At 58.5% G+C, this 16673-nt stretch overlaps 4 protein-coding genes across 4 annotated transcripts; 3 read left to right on the top strand and 1 right to left on the bottom strand.

Annotated features, from left to right (window-relative positions):
- Positions 1-884: 884 nt before the first annotated feature.
- Positions 885-2297, top strand: SLS55_007672 (uncharacterized protein; the record flags this gene model as incomplete). The annotated part of the gene is made up of 3 exons (XM_066779088.1): positions 885-987; positions 1041-1418; positions 1471-2297. 3 exons carry the CDS (start codon positions 885-887, stop codon positions 2295-2297), a joined length of 1308 nt encoding a protein of 435 aa, XP_066629892.1.
- Positions 2298-3273: 976 nt separating this feature from the next.
- On the top strand, positions 3274-6083 carry SLS55_007671 (uncharacterized protein; the record flags this gene model as incomplete). The annotated part of the gene is made up of 3 exons (XM_066779087.1): positions 3274-4114; positions 4182-4744; positions 6012-6083. 3 exons carry the CDS (start codon positions 3274-3276, stop codon positions 6081-6083), a joined length of 1476 nt encoding a protein of 491 aa, XP_066629891.1.
- A 281-nt stretch (positions 6084-6364) lies between these two features.
- On the top strand, positions 6365-7253 carry SLS55_007670 (uncharacterized protein; the record flags this gene model as incomplete). The annotated part of the gene is made up of 3 exons (XM_066779086.1): positions 6365-6798; positions 6853-7078; positions 7128-7253. The coding sequence occupies 3 exons, from the start codon at positions 6365-6367 to the stop codon at positions 7251-7253; spliced, it is 786 nt and encodes a 261-aa protein (XP_066629890.1).
- Positions 7254-12488: 5235 nt separating this feature from the next.
- On the bottom strand, positions 12489-15270 carry SLS55_007669 (uncharacterized protein; the record flags this gene model as incomplete). Its single annotated transcript, XM_066779085.1, has 4 exons — positions 12489-14776; positions 14828-14925; positions 14976-15148; positions 15265-15270. The coding sequence occupies 4 exons, from the start codon at positions 15268-15270 to the stop codon at positions 12489-12491; spliced, it is 2565 nt and encodes an 854-aa protein (XP_066629889.1).
- Positions 15271-16673: the final 1403 nt, after the last annotated feature.

Here is a 16673-nt window from a genome sequence, read left to right as displayed (position 1 = left end):
CCCGCCGTCCTGGCAGCCCGCTGAGCCCGCGCCATACCACCCACCCGGACACGCCCCTCCACTGTTTCAATCTCACTGCGCTATCATATCCGAGCAGCCTTTCATCATTCAGCATTCTTGGGCGCCCAAGCGTCGCCCGCGCAACAGCTGCAGCAGCTGCCCGCTCCGTCCTACTCGCTGCGTCCCGCACACGCAACACCTCATCTCTCGCCGTCGGTGGTCCTATTAGCAGCCGATCCCAATCGTCCAGCCAAGCTCGTCGTCGGGCGGCAATCATCGATGTCGCTCGTCCAGCCCTCGGTGCCAGGTACGTCCCCCTGTTGCCAAACCACCCAGACATCCACACCTATGCTGCCGTCGTCGTTTCATGCGTCTCCTTGCGCAACATCCTTGCCCCATAGCGCCGCTGATTACGTCCCCCATTACTAGAGCGTCGGCCCTCGCCCGCCCTGTCGCTCAACTTATCTTCCAACAATCCCTTCCGCAACCGCGCTGCATCGCCCCAAGGCCTGCCGTCGCCGTCGCCCTCTCTGCCCACCCCGCGCACCACCGCCCAGCGCCCGCACTCGCGGAACCCCTTTTTGGCAGAGTTCGAGGCGCCCGCTCCGCAAACGCAGTTCCAAACGCAGTTCCCTCCCTACCAAGCCAACAACATGGCCCCCCCGTCTGACAAGCCCAACTACGCATCCGCTGCAGAAGAGCTGTTTGTACGTCGCGAGCCTATTTCCCACGCCCCTGCTTCTGCCGCAGATAAGCTGCGCTCTAGAGGCGCTTGTGCGACTGCACGCCCGCCCTCTGCGCGACCCGCCGCCTGCACAAAATTATCGGCGCGCCCTCGCCCCCCAGCTGCCATGTTTCCGCACTCTCGCTCACAGTCCGTCGAGATGGACAAGTTTGCTGCCTTCACGAAACTGTTTGCTAACTACCCGAAACCTCAGGCCGAGATGAGTCTGCAAGATAAGGACGATAGGAAGGCAGGTCCTAACGGTATGCATCCTTCGCTCTCAACGAATCAAAGTGACGTCGCTCACTCTTGGCAGGTGCTTCCTTCCCTCGTCCGCCCGGCCCGTCGCGATCGGGCACCGCTCCCGGACGTCCTCCGCGCCCCGACGACGACCACCGCCGCAACGCCAGCGGCTCCAGGGCTCCTCCCCGTCGCCCCCCGCCCCGCGAGGAGCTCGATATCTTCAAGAGTCCCGGCCGTGGCGAGAACAGGAGGCCCCGCCGCAACTCCGAGTCTTCGATCATGGACAAGACTTCGATGGAGGAGGAACGTAGGCGCCGTGAGAGAAGGCACAGGGAGCGCAAGGAGAGGGAATCCGGCCGTACCACCAGGGACAAGGACGGCAAAGTTAGGAAGCCCAGGGGTCTTGATCTTATCGACAAGCTCGACGTCTCCGGCATCTACGGCCCGAGCAGTAAGTCCAGTTGGAGAGTCTTCTGCTACCGTTCACTAACAGACACGCCCAGTGTTCCACCACGACGGCCCCTTCGACGCTTGCAACCCTCACCGTAACCGGAAGAGGGACCAGCGGGCCCCGATGCAGGCGTTCCCTGAGGGCTCCGCCAACAACGTCATGGGTGGTTCCGGTCCCGTCAACCAGAGCATGAACCTTGACCAGTTCCACGGTCGTGGCGCTGAGGGATTCTCGGACTTCTCATCTGCCGCCCGTCCCGAAGTCGAGCCGCCCAAGCCCTCTGCTGCCCAGACCGGCTTCTACAACCCGAAGGCTGACATCGAGGCTATCCACGGCGACGAGTCCAACGGTCTGGGAACGAGCACTTTCCTCGAGGGTGCCCCTGCAAGCAGGAAGGACCTGGAAAGGCGCGATTCCGAGACTGATGGTCTCGGCAGCATGGGTGGCGGCGGTGGCCTTGCGCGTAAGAAGTCGCTCGCCCAGAGGATCCGCGGAATTTCCCAGCCCCGTCGCGACTACGGAGGACGCGTGGTGTCTCCTGATGCACAGTACGAGTTCCGCCGCCCACCCCCGCCGCCCCCGAACGGCCAGAGCTCCCCGATGAGCGCAGGAGGCAGGGGCAAGATGCAGGAGAAGAACCCGTTCTTCGATGATTACGATGATGCGTACGAGAAGAAGGGCGCGTCGATCAGGATCTCGGAGCAGCAGAGGCCCGGTCGTGCTCGGGCACCGAGCTCCCCTGGACGGCCGAACTTGGAGAGACTGCCCACGGGCGAGGCTGGTCCGGCCGACGAGCCCAAGCCCAGTGGTTTCCTTGGGCGCATGAAGTCCCTGAAGGGCGGCCCCAGGAAGCCCAAGCCCGAGAGGAGGGCGTCGTAAGCGCATCATCCAAGGGTCATAACAACAAGGAAACACCATCTCAAGCACACGCATGCGTTGGATCAGGCCTTCGCATTGGTTACTGGCTTTACCTGGCCCCTGCTGCCGTTGCTGACGGGACTTTCAAGAGGTGGTCCCCTGGGCTCTGTCCACATCCCGCCGATTATTGCGTGCGTCTCGACGACGCGAACACGCCCCACGACCAGGACATTGGCGAAGGAGGACATGAGCACGTGGCGCACCGGCTGCATACGTGGAAAAGGGCAGACTGGGCGGGACGGCCTTTAATAATCCCTGTTGACTTCTTTTCTGTACTATTTCTCCTAACGGTTACCCGTCAAGATCGCCGGCGCTTTGGTAGGCAAGCGAAACTGGGCGCGAGCGGCGAGTTTGGGTTGCGGATTCACTTTTTCTTTTTCAATACCGGATTTTGGACTGCTGGTCGGGTGTGAGTATGAATTAGGTTGACCGGAGGATTGCATCTCCCCCTTAAGGAAAACGGAGCGACGGACCAGCGGCAACAAGCGGGGATAAACAGTTCGTCGTAGGAATGGAGCAATAGCAAAACCACAGTAAGCCGTCTCAGGTGACTCAATGTACGGTGTCGTCGCAGGTGCGCGGCGGATACGGCGGCGCGAGGGCCGGGCGGTTGTTCCACACTGCAGCCAACGTACGATTCTGAGTGTTGTCAGTGCGAAGCGCTCTCTTCCAGAAGCATGCGCCACGACACCGTTGGACAACTAGCAGCCCCCACAATTTACTGGGTCCGTGGCGAAGATCATACATGTCCCTGACGCGGCATAAAATACCATTGGACAGAGGCAGCTTGGCAAACACTGCCGGTGCTGACTGGACGTGCGCAAGATGGGTCCCATCTGCCAGATCCAGCATCTGCGCCGCCGAGGATCTGTTTATATCTAAGCTATGCATATAGGACCTCTCGCACCCATCCCTCCAGAGTCGACCTCTGACCCCAATGGACAACCGCGACGGCTACGGACCGGTCAACGTCGACGACGGCGCCACGCTCCAGGGCGAGCCGCGGCGCAGCTCCATGGCGACGGAGCGCGACGGCATGTTCGACACACCCGCACTCAAGGAGGCCAGCGCGTCGGTCATGAACGCCATGGCGGCGCCGTCGGGGCGCACGTCGATGAGCACGACGCGGACGTCGCGCGCGGTCGAGCACTTCGACGGCAACCCCAACATCCCGCCCTACGAGTCCATCGCCGAGGACCCCGAGTACAACCGGGGCCCGTCGTCGCAGCGGCTGCCGCCGGCCGGCTGGATCGACTTCATGGACCGCTGGCACGAGTGGTGGGTCGGCGAGATTGTCGCGGCGCTGATCAGCCTGGCCTGCTTCGCCGTCGCCGTCTGGCTGCTCGCCGACATGGACGGCACGCGGCTGGCCGACTGGGGCCCGTCCATCTCGCCCAACGCCCTGGTGGCGACGCTCGTCGTCGTCGCGCGCTTCCTCATGCTGTTCGTCGTGGCCGAGTGCATCGGCCAGCTGCGCTGGCTGTACTTCCAGCCGCGCGACCACACGCCGCGCCCGCTCGCCGACCTGGACCTCTTCGACGGCGCCGCCCGCGGGCCCGTCGGCTGCGCGAAGCTGCTGGTGCGCGCCAAGGCGGACGCGTGGGTCGCGACGTGGGCGGCGCTGGTCGTCGTCGTCGCGCTGGCCATGGATCCCTTCGCCCAGCAGATGATCTCGTTCCCACAGCGCATCGCGCCGCTCGACGCCGCCGCGGCCGTCAATCGCACCTGGATGCCGGCCGCCCAGGCGCTCGAGGCCGACAGCGACGTCCTTTCCGCCGGTAAGCGTCCGCCATGTGGTTTGCTTGCGAAGTGATGAAACCCAGCTAATCAGCTCGCGATCGGCAGCCAACCTGCGCAGAACCATCTTCGCCGCCCTCGTGGGCGTCGAGGAGCAAATCAACTTCGGCTGCCCGACGGGCAACTGCACGTGGGACGCCTTCAGCTCGCTGGGCCTGTGCAGCGCGTGCGAGGAGGACGTGTCGAGCTCCGTCACGCCGACGTGCTCGAACTCATCGACGGAGTATTCGTCAGAACTTTCCGCGGACGCCATCGCGAACGCGACGTGCCCGCAGCTGACGTACACGCTCGCCGGCTACCACAATCTTAGTCTCGTGCTGCAGAACGGCTCGCTCGTCGAGCGGCCCCATTCGGGCGCCTCGGCCGGCAACGCGCTGCACGGCCAGGACCCCCTCGGCTCGCTCTACTCGCTCGTCCGGTCCGTCGCGAGCGAGGCCTATCCGGCCGGCGTCAGGGATCCGCGCCTGTTCGAGTTCGCGGTCGCGCGGCTGAGGGTCGCCGAGGAGGCGTCGGGCGGGGCGTGGGATGCGAGTGCCCTGGCGAGCCCAAAGTGGGATGTTACGGCGTGCGCGGTCAGCTGGTGCGCGAAGGTGTATGAGGGGGTTGAAGTGGTATGTTGGATCGTTGTTTTCTTCTCTCGTCTTTTTTCTTTGTGGAGTTTCGATGAAGGTTGCCGTAAGAGGGATGTTTGTCCTGGGTTGAGGCATTGAGTCCTAATACGGCCCGGGGACAACTGCCACATCGTACTCTCTCCCCGCAGTAGCACAACGACTGACCCCTTGTCGTCCCACAGAGAAACGGCAAGCTCCTCAACGCCGAGCCCCGCGACGTCGAACTCACCGCCAGTCCATCGAGCGACTGCTGGACGAGCTCCTCCTCCCCCACCTGCCAGGAATTCCAACCCACCAACTCATCCGCGCTTCCCCCCTCGTCAAACTCCTCCAACACCACCACCACCACCTTCAACCTCGCCCTCCTCACCAACACCACCACCACCACCACCCTCTTCTCCCCCCTCCTCCTCGCCACCGACCACAACATCACCCTCGCCCACAACCGCACCGACCCCGCCGCCACCGCCGAAGCCGCCCAAATCGCCACCGCCCGCGCCGCCACCTCCCTCGCAACCCTCCTCTGGCAGTCCACCTTCTCCTCCTTCCCCTCCTCCCTCGCCACCTCCCTCACCGCCCTCCTCCGCTCGTCCTCCAGCATCCCAGCATCAGGCACCCCCCTCGCCCCCCAATCCTTCATCCACACCCACTGGCCCTGGCTCGCCCTCCCCGCCTTCGTCGTCGGTAGCGGCGCGGTGATCCTGCTCGTCGCGATCGTGCTGACGTTGGCGAAGGGTAGGGAGGAGAGAGTGGTGTGGAAGGCGAGTAATGTCCCGCTTTTGCTGCTGGGGCCGCCGCGGGGCGAGTGGCGCGAGGATGTGGGGTGGAGGGGCGGAAGGGGCAGGGGGAGGGTGGGCGTCGTTGTGGGGGGGATGAGGGGGCGGTTGGATGTCGTTGGGGGAGGGGGTGGGGGGGAGAAGGGGAAGGGGAACGGGGGGAGTGTGGGGTTTGTGAGGGGGTGAGGTGGTGAGGTGGTAAGGTGGTGGAGGGGAATGTAGAGGGAGAAAAGGAAAAGGGTGAGAGAAAGGTAGAAGGTTCAGAGAAAAGGGAAGGGTAGATAGTGTTTGGAAAGACGACGGGCGGGAAGGATTTTGGTTTATAGACTAGAGCGTTAGAGCTTGTTTACGACTTTTTCTTTACGAATGTTAATGTCTTGATTCGATACCCTTGGTGTAGCTGGAAGGGTGTGGGAAGCCGTAACCGCTGTTGGTTGTGATGTCTAGTGTTGCCCTGTGGGAAGACTGGTAGTGATAACGAAGTTACTTAGAGAGGTAAGCGTCAGTTCACGTCGGGAAGGAAGACTCCACAGAAATCGGCGCTTCAGCGCTTTTTGAGTTGAGTGGGCTGATGGCTTCCCGTACTCTAATGATCCCGGCTGAGAGGGCCGAACAGGGATCATGCATGATGGCAGGCTTCGACCATTGGCGGGGTATGCGCCCCAATGAAGCAACCGTTGGCCTTGGCGGCTGGCGCCTGCCTGCCCTGAACGTTCTCCGTCGCGAGGAAGCCGCAGCCTTCCTCCCCAAAACATCAACGACGGCGGCACCCAAGAAAAAGAATCACCAGCACATGGCCAACATGCCAGCGCCCTGACAGCTTTCCCGGCCCGCTCGAACGGAAATGTCGCTGCAACAACCGGAAGCCGCGGCAGCCGCCGATGCATGCACCGACGAGGCTGTGAAGAGCCGGGGGTCTCGCATGGCCAGCACGATCCGTCCGGACACTGTATTCAGGCTGAGACGCATACCGGAGAAGTACGGATGGCAGGATATCCCAGATCTCTTGCGGAGGGCTCTGAATCAGGGTGGAGACTTCCTCGTGCAGGTCGGCTCCCTGGCGCGGAGTCCTTACCGGAATGATGAGCTGATCGCCACGGTCACCTTGCCCGGAGTGAGGAACGTCCTGCTTCAGCTTCCTACTCTCGTCGAGGATGAAAATGAGTGGCAGCTGGATGTGGACATCGGCGGAGACGAACCTTTCAGCTTGCGCTTGGATGTGCACTTCTATGGGTTCACGCCGTTGCATGGAATTCAAGAGGCTGAATATACGAGCGAGTAAGTGTTGAATCACTCAATTTCAACCTTCGAATCCACTAACGCTACGAATAGCATCATAGCAGTCTCGGGTCTGAACGGTCATGCGTACGGCTCCTTCAAACAACGAGGAGGGCCTTTCATGTGGCTCCGCGACGGCTTACCGAAGGACTTACCAAACACGCGAGTCTTCGTATACGGCTATGATACACAGTTGCATGGAAGCTCCTCTGTTCAAAATCTCACGGATCTCGGCCTGGGTCTACGCACTGCATTAAAGGATGTTCTGGTCGTAGAAACTGTACGTTTGCTTGACTTCGCAATAGATCATACTAATGCTTGGAGTATAGGGAGACCAGCGCTGCAAGCCTGTCCTGTTCATTGGACACAGCCTCGGTGGTCTTGTCATCAAAGAAGTCAGTGTTCTGTTCCCTTTAAAGTTTTGGGTGTACTCCGCTCCCAAAGAAAGATACTGACCAACGACAGGCATTCGTACACATGACAGATCGAGTCTATCGCAACATCTTGAATGCTACGCGTGGATTTCTCTTCTTCGGAGTACCGAACCTCGGCATGAGGATTGAGTCCTTGGTACCCATGGTTGGAGATCAGCCCAACCGTGGCCTTCTTGAGACACTGGGAAGGAACTCTGCACTGTTGCGGCGCCACCAAGACGAGTTTCCAAGTGTGTTTGAACCAAGAACGATCCGGATCTCGAGCTTTTATGAGACAAAGCTTTCACGTACTGCGTGCGAGGTAAGCCCGTAGCTCTGTTTCTGATAGCTCCTTCTAACGGATGATACAGGCCGGTGGCGTCTGGAAAATGCAAGGACCTGAAGATTTGCTCGTTGACTTTGCCTCAGCCACCATCGGAAGCACGGAATATCAGCCAATAGACCGTGATCATTCCAATATGGTGAAATTTAACGGCGCCGACGATTTGCACTATCGTGCTACACTCTCAAAGATCAAGCATCTGTGCGACGGTGCAGGCTTTCAGAAAAGCGGTAACCTCAATGCCTGCACAGACGATGATTTGGGTGTGTATTGTCAGACGCACTGCTGTCTTGGAATAACTTACTAAGGAAATTTCAGCTTGCTTGCGATCACTGGCATTTCCAAACCAAGACTGGCACCGCGATGGTGTGGTGACCGCGGACGGCACTTGTGACTGGATTTTATCTCACGAGAAATTCCATATCTGGTCCCGGCAGCCCCGACAACTCCTTTGGATCCGAGGGAAGCCGGGCTCAGGAAAATCAACCATCATGAAACACATCTTTCACCGACTTGAGGATCAAAACACCGGCGGACAGATACTGGCAACGTTCTTTTTCAATGGAAGGGGCGATGATTTCCTGACAACATTAGTCGCCTTTTACCGTGCGATCCTCAATCAACTCCTACCGCATTTCCCTGAACACCTTTCGGAATTGACTTCAAGCTACAATCGAAAAGAGAAGACACAGAAAGAGAAGTGGGACTGGACTGTTGACGAACTTCATCGCTTTTTCGCCAGGATGGTCCCGGTGGTTTCCAGACTACACCATGTGTATACTTGTAGATGCATTGGACGAATCCGGAGAGAAGAACGCATGCCAACTTATCGACCAGTTCAGCAAGGTTTTAGATGCCGCACACAACAGTGGTGGTATTCTTAGGATCTGCTTCTCGTGTAGACACTACCCAATCCTCACACTGGCTTCCGGAAATACAATCACAATGGAAGAACAGAATCATGCCGACATTTGCAAAGTAGTCCGAGAACGGCTGCAAGGCTTCAACGAGGAAGATGGACGAGCCCTGAGAGAGGAAATACTGTCAAAGACTGACGGTGTTTTCCAATGGGCACGCTTGGTTACCGACAGAGCCTCCAGTCTCAGAACAAAGAGGAAGTCTTTCCACTACATCATCAGGGAGATCAGAAAAATACCAAAAGAGCTTGAAAAGCTATACAAGAGCCTGCTATTAACGTCTGAACCAGACGGAGATCCAAATGAGCGGCGACAGATCTTGAAGCTATTTCGGTGGATGTGTCTCGCTTTTCGCCCTTTGACGCTTCCAGAAATACAGCATGCTCTGGCAATTGATGCCGATATGGCATTCAAGTCAATACGACAATACATGCTAGGAGAAGATTTCACACACGAAGAGGATGACATGATGGAAGTCGTCAAAGACCTTTCTCGAGGACTTGCCGAGTTTCGACAACATAGGACCAAGGTTGTCCTGCAACCGATACATCAGACCGTACGGGACTATCTACTCACCTCTGGGCTCAAGGACTTACAGCAATCTTCTTTCGTTGACCCTCACGAGAGTGGTCACTATCACATTTTCGAGTCTTGCGTCAAGTTCCTTCAGCTAGAAGAGAACATGGGGACCAAGCCATGCCTAATATTAGAATCATGGTATCCGCAACCGCTTCTCGACTACGCATTGCACTGCATACCATACCATCTCCAACAAGCAGGAAGAAGCGAGATTATGTCGGGAAATCTGCTCGAGATTTTCGAATGGCCATTCGAAAGTTCCATGGTCGATAAATGGGCCAGTTTATGGAAGCCACTTACGGTCAAGAAACACAAGGGTATGAGGTATGATCAGCTATCGATGAAGCGAATTACAAGACGAGTTTTCTATGGGCCACCTGATTGGCCGAAGCGTGGCTCCCGGTTATTGCACTTAGCGGCCATGGTTGGAAAATCCGAAATCTTGGACCTCATGTTCGAGCGAGCCCAGGAAATGGAGCTCCAACCGAAAGACTCGCATGGCTACAGCCCTCTGATTATGTCCCTCAACTTTAGACGAGAAAACTTCGCAATCAAGCTTCTTTCAAGATTCCCCCATCTGATCGACACCGAACTGGTAGAAAACCCCTGGCCGGCGGCCCACATAGCCGCAGCAAACGGATTGGGGACAGTGCTTTCGATGGCGCATGAGCGTGGGCTGAACCCGAATGGGCGTGGGCTGAACCCGAATGGGCATGGGCTGAACCCGAATGGGCGCAGACATGACTTCCAGTCCTACCTCGGGCCACTATCAACGCAACCCCTCCTGACGATAGCACTGAAGCATGAACAATATGGTGTATGCGAGGACTTGCTGCTGCGTTTCGAGGCGGATCCAACACACGATCTTGAAAGCCTAATTCCATGGATAATACGGTCTAGCAACGAGAAAGTTTGTCACAAACTCGTTCCTTATGGCGCACGACTTGTAAGAGGACTTGAACTGGCCATAGGTGGGCAAAATATGACGCCAGTAAAAAATCGATTGGTCCGGAAACTTGTTGGTCACATCAAAGATCCTATTCATGTTGCAGCAGCTCATGACAGCGAGAACATTGTTCGTTTTCTGGTTGAAAGTGGTGGGGTTGACGCAAATCTCGAGAACGAATCCGCTGAAACCCCACTTTTCATTGCTGTCAAGAATCAGTGTTTCCAGGTGATGATATACTTGGTCCAGCAGCTCGAGATCAAATTCCTTGCAAAAGAGGATTGGCTGAGGCTGCCATTCAATCCGGGCGTCAGACGTGTATATGGTAGGATGATGGAGATCATGTCGAGTCAGAAGAACAGGGAAGATGATATCTTCGCGCTTTTCGTTTCTCGGATAACCGATCCTCGACCTGGCTTCGATGAGAAACGCATGCGAGAAGCATTACAGTCATTAGAAGCCTCCAAAGTCTTCCATGACGAATACTACCACGATGAGAATAGAGAGGACTAGTCCAAGAAAGGAATTTCCTACAGGCGACGGAAAAGAACGGAAAAGAAAAAGAGGAGCTGGCTACTATGAGGAGTCAGAACGTCTCTCTGACATGGATGACGAGGCTATCGTGGAAGATCTCCCGGATATGACCTTCTAATTGAGTGGTCTATAGATGCGGTTCTTTGTACTGTACCATTTCTGGTTGTTTACTACAGACTACTGTGAAAGAGCGCTAGGTGAAATTTATGCCTTGACCTATGGCTTGAGTTCGCAGCTCAAATGTCCTGATGCTAACATGCATGGACAAGGTCTTTCGTAACAAAATCGCCCTTATGATCAAATCTGGTGCCAAAGAACATCTCGCCGGATCCCGGACACGAAATCTTGGGAAGCCGGTGAAAGACATATTTAGCCGCACGGCAGACACGAAGCCTCAGATCAAAAGTCCCGAGGAGCTGGTGCTACGCCCAGGTCGGTTTGTCGGAGGACCATGGCTCCTTCACTGGGCTCTTACCGTTCCACGCCAAGGTGGCCAACAAGTAACCAAAGACAAAGACGAGGTCCGATCTTTAGTTGATTACTTAATCTTTGCAAACAAGCAAAGATCTTTACCTGTTTACTTGGCGTATACACAGGCCACTATCGTGAGATTCTTATGGTGTTTGGCCCCAATTCGGTAATACCCGGCTCCTCTTTTGTGAAATCCCAGGTACTGATTGTACTATTACTCCCTCCGTCCCGCCAGCTCACCACATGTTACTTTCACTTCCCCCCCTCTCACCTACCAACCAACCGACCTCCACGCCTCCCCTGCACAAGGTACTACTGCCGCTGCCCTCCCCCATCAATCCCAGCCGCCGCACCGCATCACCATTTCCCAACGCTGCACCGCATCATCATCATCATCATCATCATCATCATCATCATCATCATCCCCCAGTACCGCCAGCCCACCCGCGCACGATCTACACACAACGGCCCCAACCAGCCCCAACGACCGAAAAAAGGCAGTGCGATATCTTCCAACTCCTTTTGTAACCAAGTCGAACCGCCACGAAGCAGACCACGACAGTTTCAAAGCTGGGTTTGTGTGCCAGTCGTCGCCTCCATGGTTGGCAGGAGAGAAAACGCCCGCCCGCCCGCATCCACACAGTGGTTAGAAAAGATCCGAGGAAGAGGCGAGGGGGTGGGGTTTTTTATATGACGGGGACGGTGGGGCCGTGGAGGCGCGCGCGCGTTGTTCAGCTGATCGGGCATGTCGTGTCCAGCGGACGGACGGGCAGCATGGAGGTCAGCGGGGCATGCGTGCGTGCATGCTCGTTGCCGCGGTCAGCAAATCATCATCCTCAACCCGAAACCCAACGCATGTACATACATGAGCATGAGCATGAGCATGAGCATGTGCTTCCCCAAACTGGCAACAACAACAACACAAGACAGCGAAAAAAGACCTCCACTGCACGCGCCACCTCCTCAATCCACAGCTGAGGGAAAGGGAGGGAAAGAACAAGTGACCACACCACCACCTGCATGCATGCAGCGAGAACGTTCGACGCACGCACGCGGGGCACGATGCCTCCTCCTCCTGCTCTTCTCTCCGCGGTCGGTGAGGTGTACAAAAAGACCAGCCCGTACGGACTTACCGATGTTCTTCTGTTACGACACCATTCTTGGACCATGGATCGGAATAGAATCAGGTAGTCATACAGCACATGGGCTAATACTCCCTCCTTCCCCTCCTCCCCTCCCGCCCACCCCTTCAAGACGCAAAATACACTTCCGAGCCACCACGCCTTACAAACACCGTCACCATCACCATCATCACCGTCACCATCGTCACCATCATCGTCATCATCGTCATCGTCATCATCATCACGCAAAAGAAACACTGATAAGCTTCGCAGCATCAATATTCATTACTCATTACCACCACCATCGTCCCCCAGCACCACCACCACCACCATCATTACACCAAAAAAACCCCCCCAGGAAAGAAATCAAACATCCAACACCCCACTCAACGGCAACCTCCTCGAGCTACTCCCCACAAACACCGTTTTCTCATACCCACTCACAACCCAATTCTGACTCTCCACATCCCAGCTGCTCAAATCCCTCCTCGTCACATCAACGCCAAACCGCACGCTCTGTCCGGGCTGCACGGTGTAGCGCTCAAACCCCCTAAGCTGCACCTTCGGGTCGTCGGGGCCGCCGAGCGAGACGTACAGCTGGGGCACCTCGTCGCCCTCGACGGCGCCCGTGTTCGCGACCGTCGCGGTGACGGTGAACAGGACGTCGTACAGGGCGGGGTTGCCGCCGGGGGCGCCGCCGGCGGGGAGCTTGGGCTGGGGCGAGCCGTCGAGGGCGCCCGGGGGGATGTACGAGTCGTTGGGGGCGCCGTATTCGCTTTCGGAGTCGCCGTTGGCGGTGGCCGGGTCGGTCGAGTTGAGGTAGGGGTAGACGTAGAGCGGGATGGGGGAGACGTCGGGGGGGAACTGGTAGTCTGCGGGGTCGGTGCTGTAGTTGCCGAGGACGGGGGCCGCCGTCGTGTTGCCCGTGGTGGGTGTGTAGTCGGCGGCGGCGTGCTTGACGATCTGCAGGTCCGAGTAGGCAAAGGTCGTGTACGACAGGCCGAAGCCGAATTCGTAGACGGGCGTGACGTTGCGCTTGTCGAAGCCGCGGTAGTCGATGAAGACGCCCTCGTTGAAGTCGTCTTGCGGCGCGTCGGCGCCGTTGTTGGGCTCGTACAGCAGCTCCGTGCCGTAGTCCTCGCGCTTGGCGCCGAAGGTGAAGGGCAGCTTGGCGCCGGGGTTGACGCGGCCGTAGAGGACGTCGGCGAGGGCGTTGCCCGACTGCTCGCCGGGGAGTCCGGCCCAGATGATGGCGGTGACGTTGGGGTTGTCGTTGAAGGCGCCGAGCTCGACGGGGCCGACGCTGTGGATGACGACGATGGTGTTGTTGTTGACCGACGTCACGTTGGCAATGAGAGCCTCGCCGTCGTGCCAGATGGTCAGGTTGTTGCGGTCGCCGGTGTTGCCGTCGTAGTTGATGAAACCCTCACCGCTGTCGGAGTTGACGAAGACGAGAGCGTGGCTGGCCTGGGCAGCGACGGCGTTGACCCTGTCGTAGTTGTAGTCGTCGGTGACCCAGTCAATGACGCCGTTGTTGGCATAGACCTCATTCTGAATGGCAGTCAGGGGAGAGATCAGGTAGGGGTAGTTGGCAGTTCCGGAGCCCCAGCCCATGGCGAGAGTACCGTTGGTACAGCCGTGGTTATCACAACCGTTCGGGCCATTCGGCGAGTCCCCAGCGTCGCTGCCGAAGACACCGACAAACTTCTCCTTCCCAGTCAGAGGGAGGGTGCCATCGACGTTCTTCAGGAGCACGGTCGACTTGGCAGCAGCCTCGCGGATGTTCTTGAAGTGATCGGCGCGAACATTGACGTGCTGGTTGACGACGCCCCAGTTGGCGTCAGCGATGGCGTTCTGGTAGCCTTCGGTGTCGAGCGTCCAAGAGTTGAAGTTGGTAGGAATGTTGCTCTTGTCGCGGCCAGTAAGGAAGTAAGCAGCCAGGATACGGGTAGCAGAATCATCGAGACGCCACTCCGGGATGGTGCCGTTGATGACAGCAAGCGTCATGTTGCCGCCCCAGAAAGCATAGCCGGTGCTGAAGAGGGTGTCACCGGGCATAGCCATGTCCAGACCGGCGAGCGAGGAACCAACGCCGGAGTGCTGAGCCTGCCAATCGCTCATGACGAAGCCCTGGAAGCCCAGCTCGCCCTTCAGGAGGTAGTTGAGGGTGTGGGAGTTCTGGCAGCCGTAGCTGTTGTTGATCTGGTTGTAGCTGCACATGACGGCGCCAGTGCCAGCCCGGACGGCATCAGCAAAGGGCCAAAGGTACAGTTCGTGCATGGTCTTGTCATCGATGTTGGAGGAGATGGACTCGGTTATGTTGACGCCATAGTCCTGCGACTCGGGAGCCTGGCGGAAGTGCTCCTGCTCGTTGAGGATGTAGTGCTTTGTGCAAGCTATGACACCAGCATCCTGGATGCCCTTGACAGTCTCTGCAACAGCAATTCCGGACAGAACGGGGTCGGGACTGAAGCCTTCCCAGTTGCGGCCGCCGGTGGGAGTGCGTCCCAGGGGGCCAACAACAGGGCCAAGAAGCACGTCGATACCCTTTCCAGCAAACTCGGCACCCATGTCATTTCCGCGCTTGTACCAGAGACGGCGATCGAACGAGGCTGCGATGGTGCCGCCGGAGGTGAAGGCGGAGTTGTAGTCGGCTGTGGTAGGTTAGCCAGTGATCAGAGACGTCAGATGAGTGAAGGGCGTACTGAAGCGGATGCCATTCGGCGAATCCTGCATGCACAGCGAGTGCAGGCCCAGACGGGGGACAGGACCAACGTTGCCCACGCAGGGGCCGGCCTCCCAACTGGTCGATAATTAGCAACTGTTGTTCAGTGGCCATCTGTCTCTACTCACCCGGTACCGGTCGTGAGGTTGACCTTCTCGAGCAGAGTCATCTGCTTGACGAACTCCTGAGCCTTTGCGTAGGCGTCTGCCCAGCCACCAGAGCCATCCATCCACGGCGAAGGGTAGAAGGGTGGCGAGGTGGCGCCCCAGAGAGCATCGTCGGGGTTCGAGTTGTTCAGGGCCTGCTTGTCGCTGATCAGTTGGGCGGTTCCTTGGTGCAATGTGGAGGGCGGCGCAAGAAAATGCGATTACAGCTCCTGAAGGGATCCGCGATGGCGATGCCTAAGACCACAGCCACGCCCATAGCCACAATGGCAACGGCGGCGCGCTTGAGATGGGCTTTCGCGGTGTCTCTCCAGCGCAGCACCGAGCCAGGGGAAAGTGAGCGCTCAGGAAGCGGACGCTCAGCCGACGGCAGAGCATCTAGCCGGGGTGGCTGCTGGTGCGTGCTGGCAGGCCGGGCGTGGTCCAGTGGAGGCTGCTGGTAGACTGGCGGGATTTCGTTGGTGTAGGGAGGAGGAGGACGCTCGTCGAGCGGGACGTCTTCCATGTTGAAAGCAGGGGTGGGAATTATGCGGTGGGGATGAAGCAGAGAACCGTGTGCAAAGTGTGTGGTCTTCGCCGTGACGAGTGGGAGCGGTGGTGGTGACGGGGGCGCAGTAGGGAAAAAAAGGTTTGATGACCACGTACCTGAGATGCCACAAACGGCACGGCCGCGAGAGCAGCGGTGGCCGAGTTGAAGCGCATGGTCACGGTCTACACGCACTTTCGGGCGGCAATTGGAGCTGTGAGGTGAATTGAGTGAGCGGCAGCTCCTGGAAAGAAGGGCAGGTACACGGCCACGGCTTTATTTAAGGCGGGCGCGGGCGTGCGGGATGCAACATGACTTCAGCAGCGGCCGGGGTAGCTCCTTTGGAGAGCTCCGGCGCGCGGGGAACCTTACCGCCAGGCTTGCGCAGGCAAATGCTCCTGCTGATCCTGCCCGACGGCCAAGCTCCAAGCTCCAAGCCGTTGACGAGCCTTCACCCATGCGGCATCCTACATGGGGCCATCCGGTCAGCTGCAGCCTGCGCAGCCGGAGATGTCCCGCAAGCCGCGTGCCGGAGCAGGAGCTCTCGTCATGGCAGGGCAGCGGCGACCGGGCAGCATGGTGGAAGGCAGCAAGGTGCCACGCCTAACTAGCGCCCGAGCGCTTCCCTTGGCGTGCCAGTGCCGGTGCCAGCGTCCCAGCCTCATGAAACAGTGCCAGCCTTACCCGCGTGTCCATCTCAGATCGCTGCCCGTCGCTGCTGCTGTCGCCGCAAACGCAGCCCGACAACACCAGGTCAGGTCAGGCCGCTGAGCTGTCGGCCGGCGCCAGCAGTGCTCGCAGTGCTGCCACGGTCGGCCAAGACAACGCGGTGGCTCTCGCGCGGGCTGCGGGCTGGTGATGGCCAGGCTGGAAGCAGAAATAAAGCCGGGCTCCGCCTCCACACGCCCCAGAGATCGCCGGGTAAACGCCGGCCGTGGCGCGCAAAAATCCTGGGGTGGGAGGGGAGGCCTGGCAGCGTGGCAGCGCCTCTCCAGCAACAGCTCTCTCTCCACTACTCTCAAGCTTCTCCGAACGGCCGCCAAAAAACGCCTGCCGTGTAACGCGGCCGACGCCCGTCAGCCGTCAAGCAATCCTTCGCTGCGGGGCTGGCAGCAACGGCGTTGCAAGCAGAGGTC

The sequence above is a fragment of the Diplodia seriata genome (assembly GCF_021436955.1).
Source record: "Diplodia seriata strain FDS-637 chromosome Unknown scaffold_8, whole genome shotgun sequence".
Lineage (NCBI taxonomy): Eukaryota > Fungi > Ascomycota > Dothideomycetes > Botryosphaeriales > Botryosphaeriaceae > Diplodia > Diplodia seriata.
This window is presented reverse-complemented; position numbering and strand designations above follow the sequence as displayed.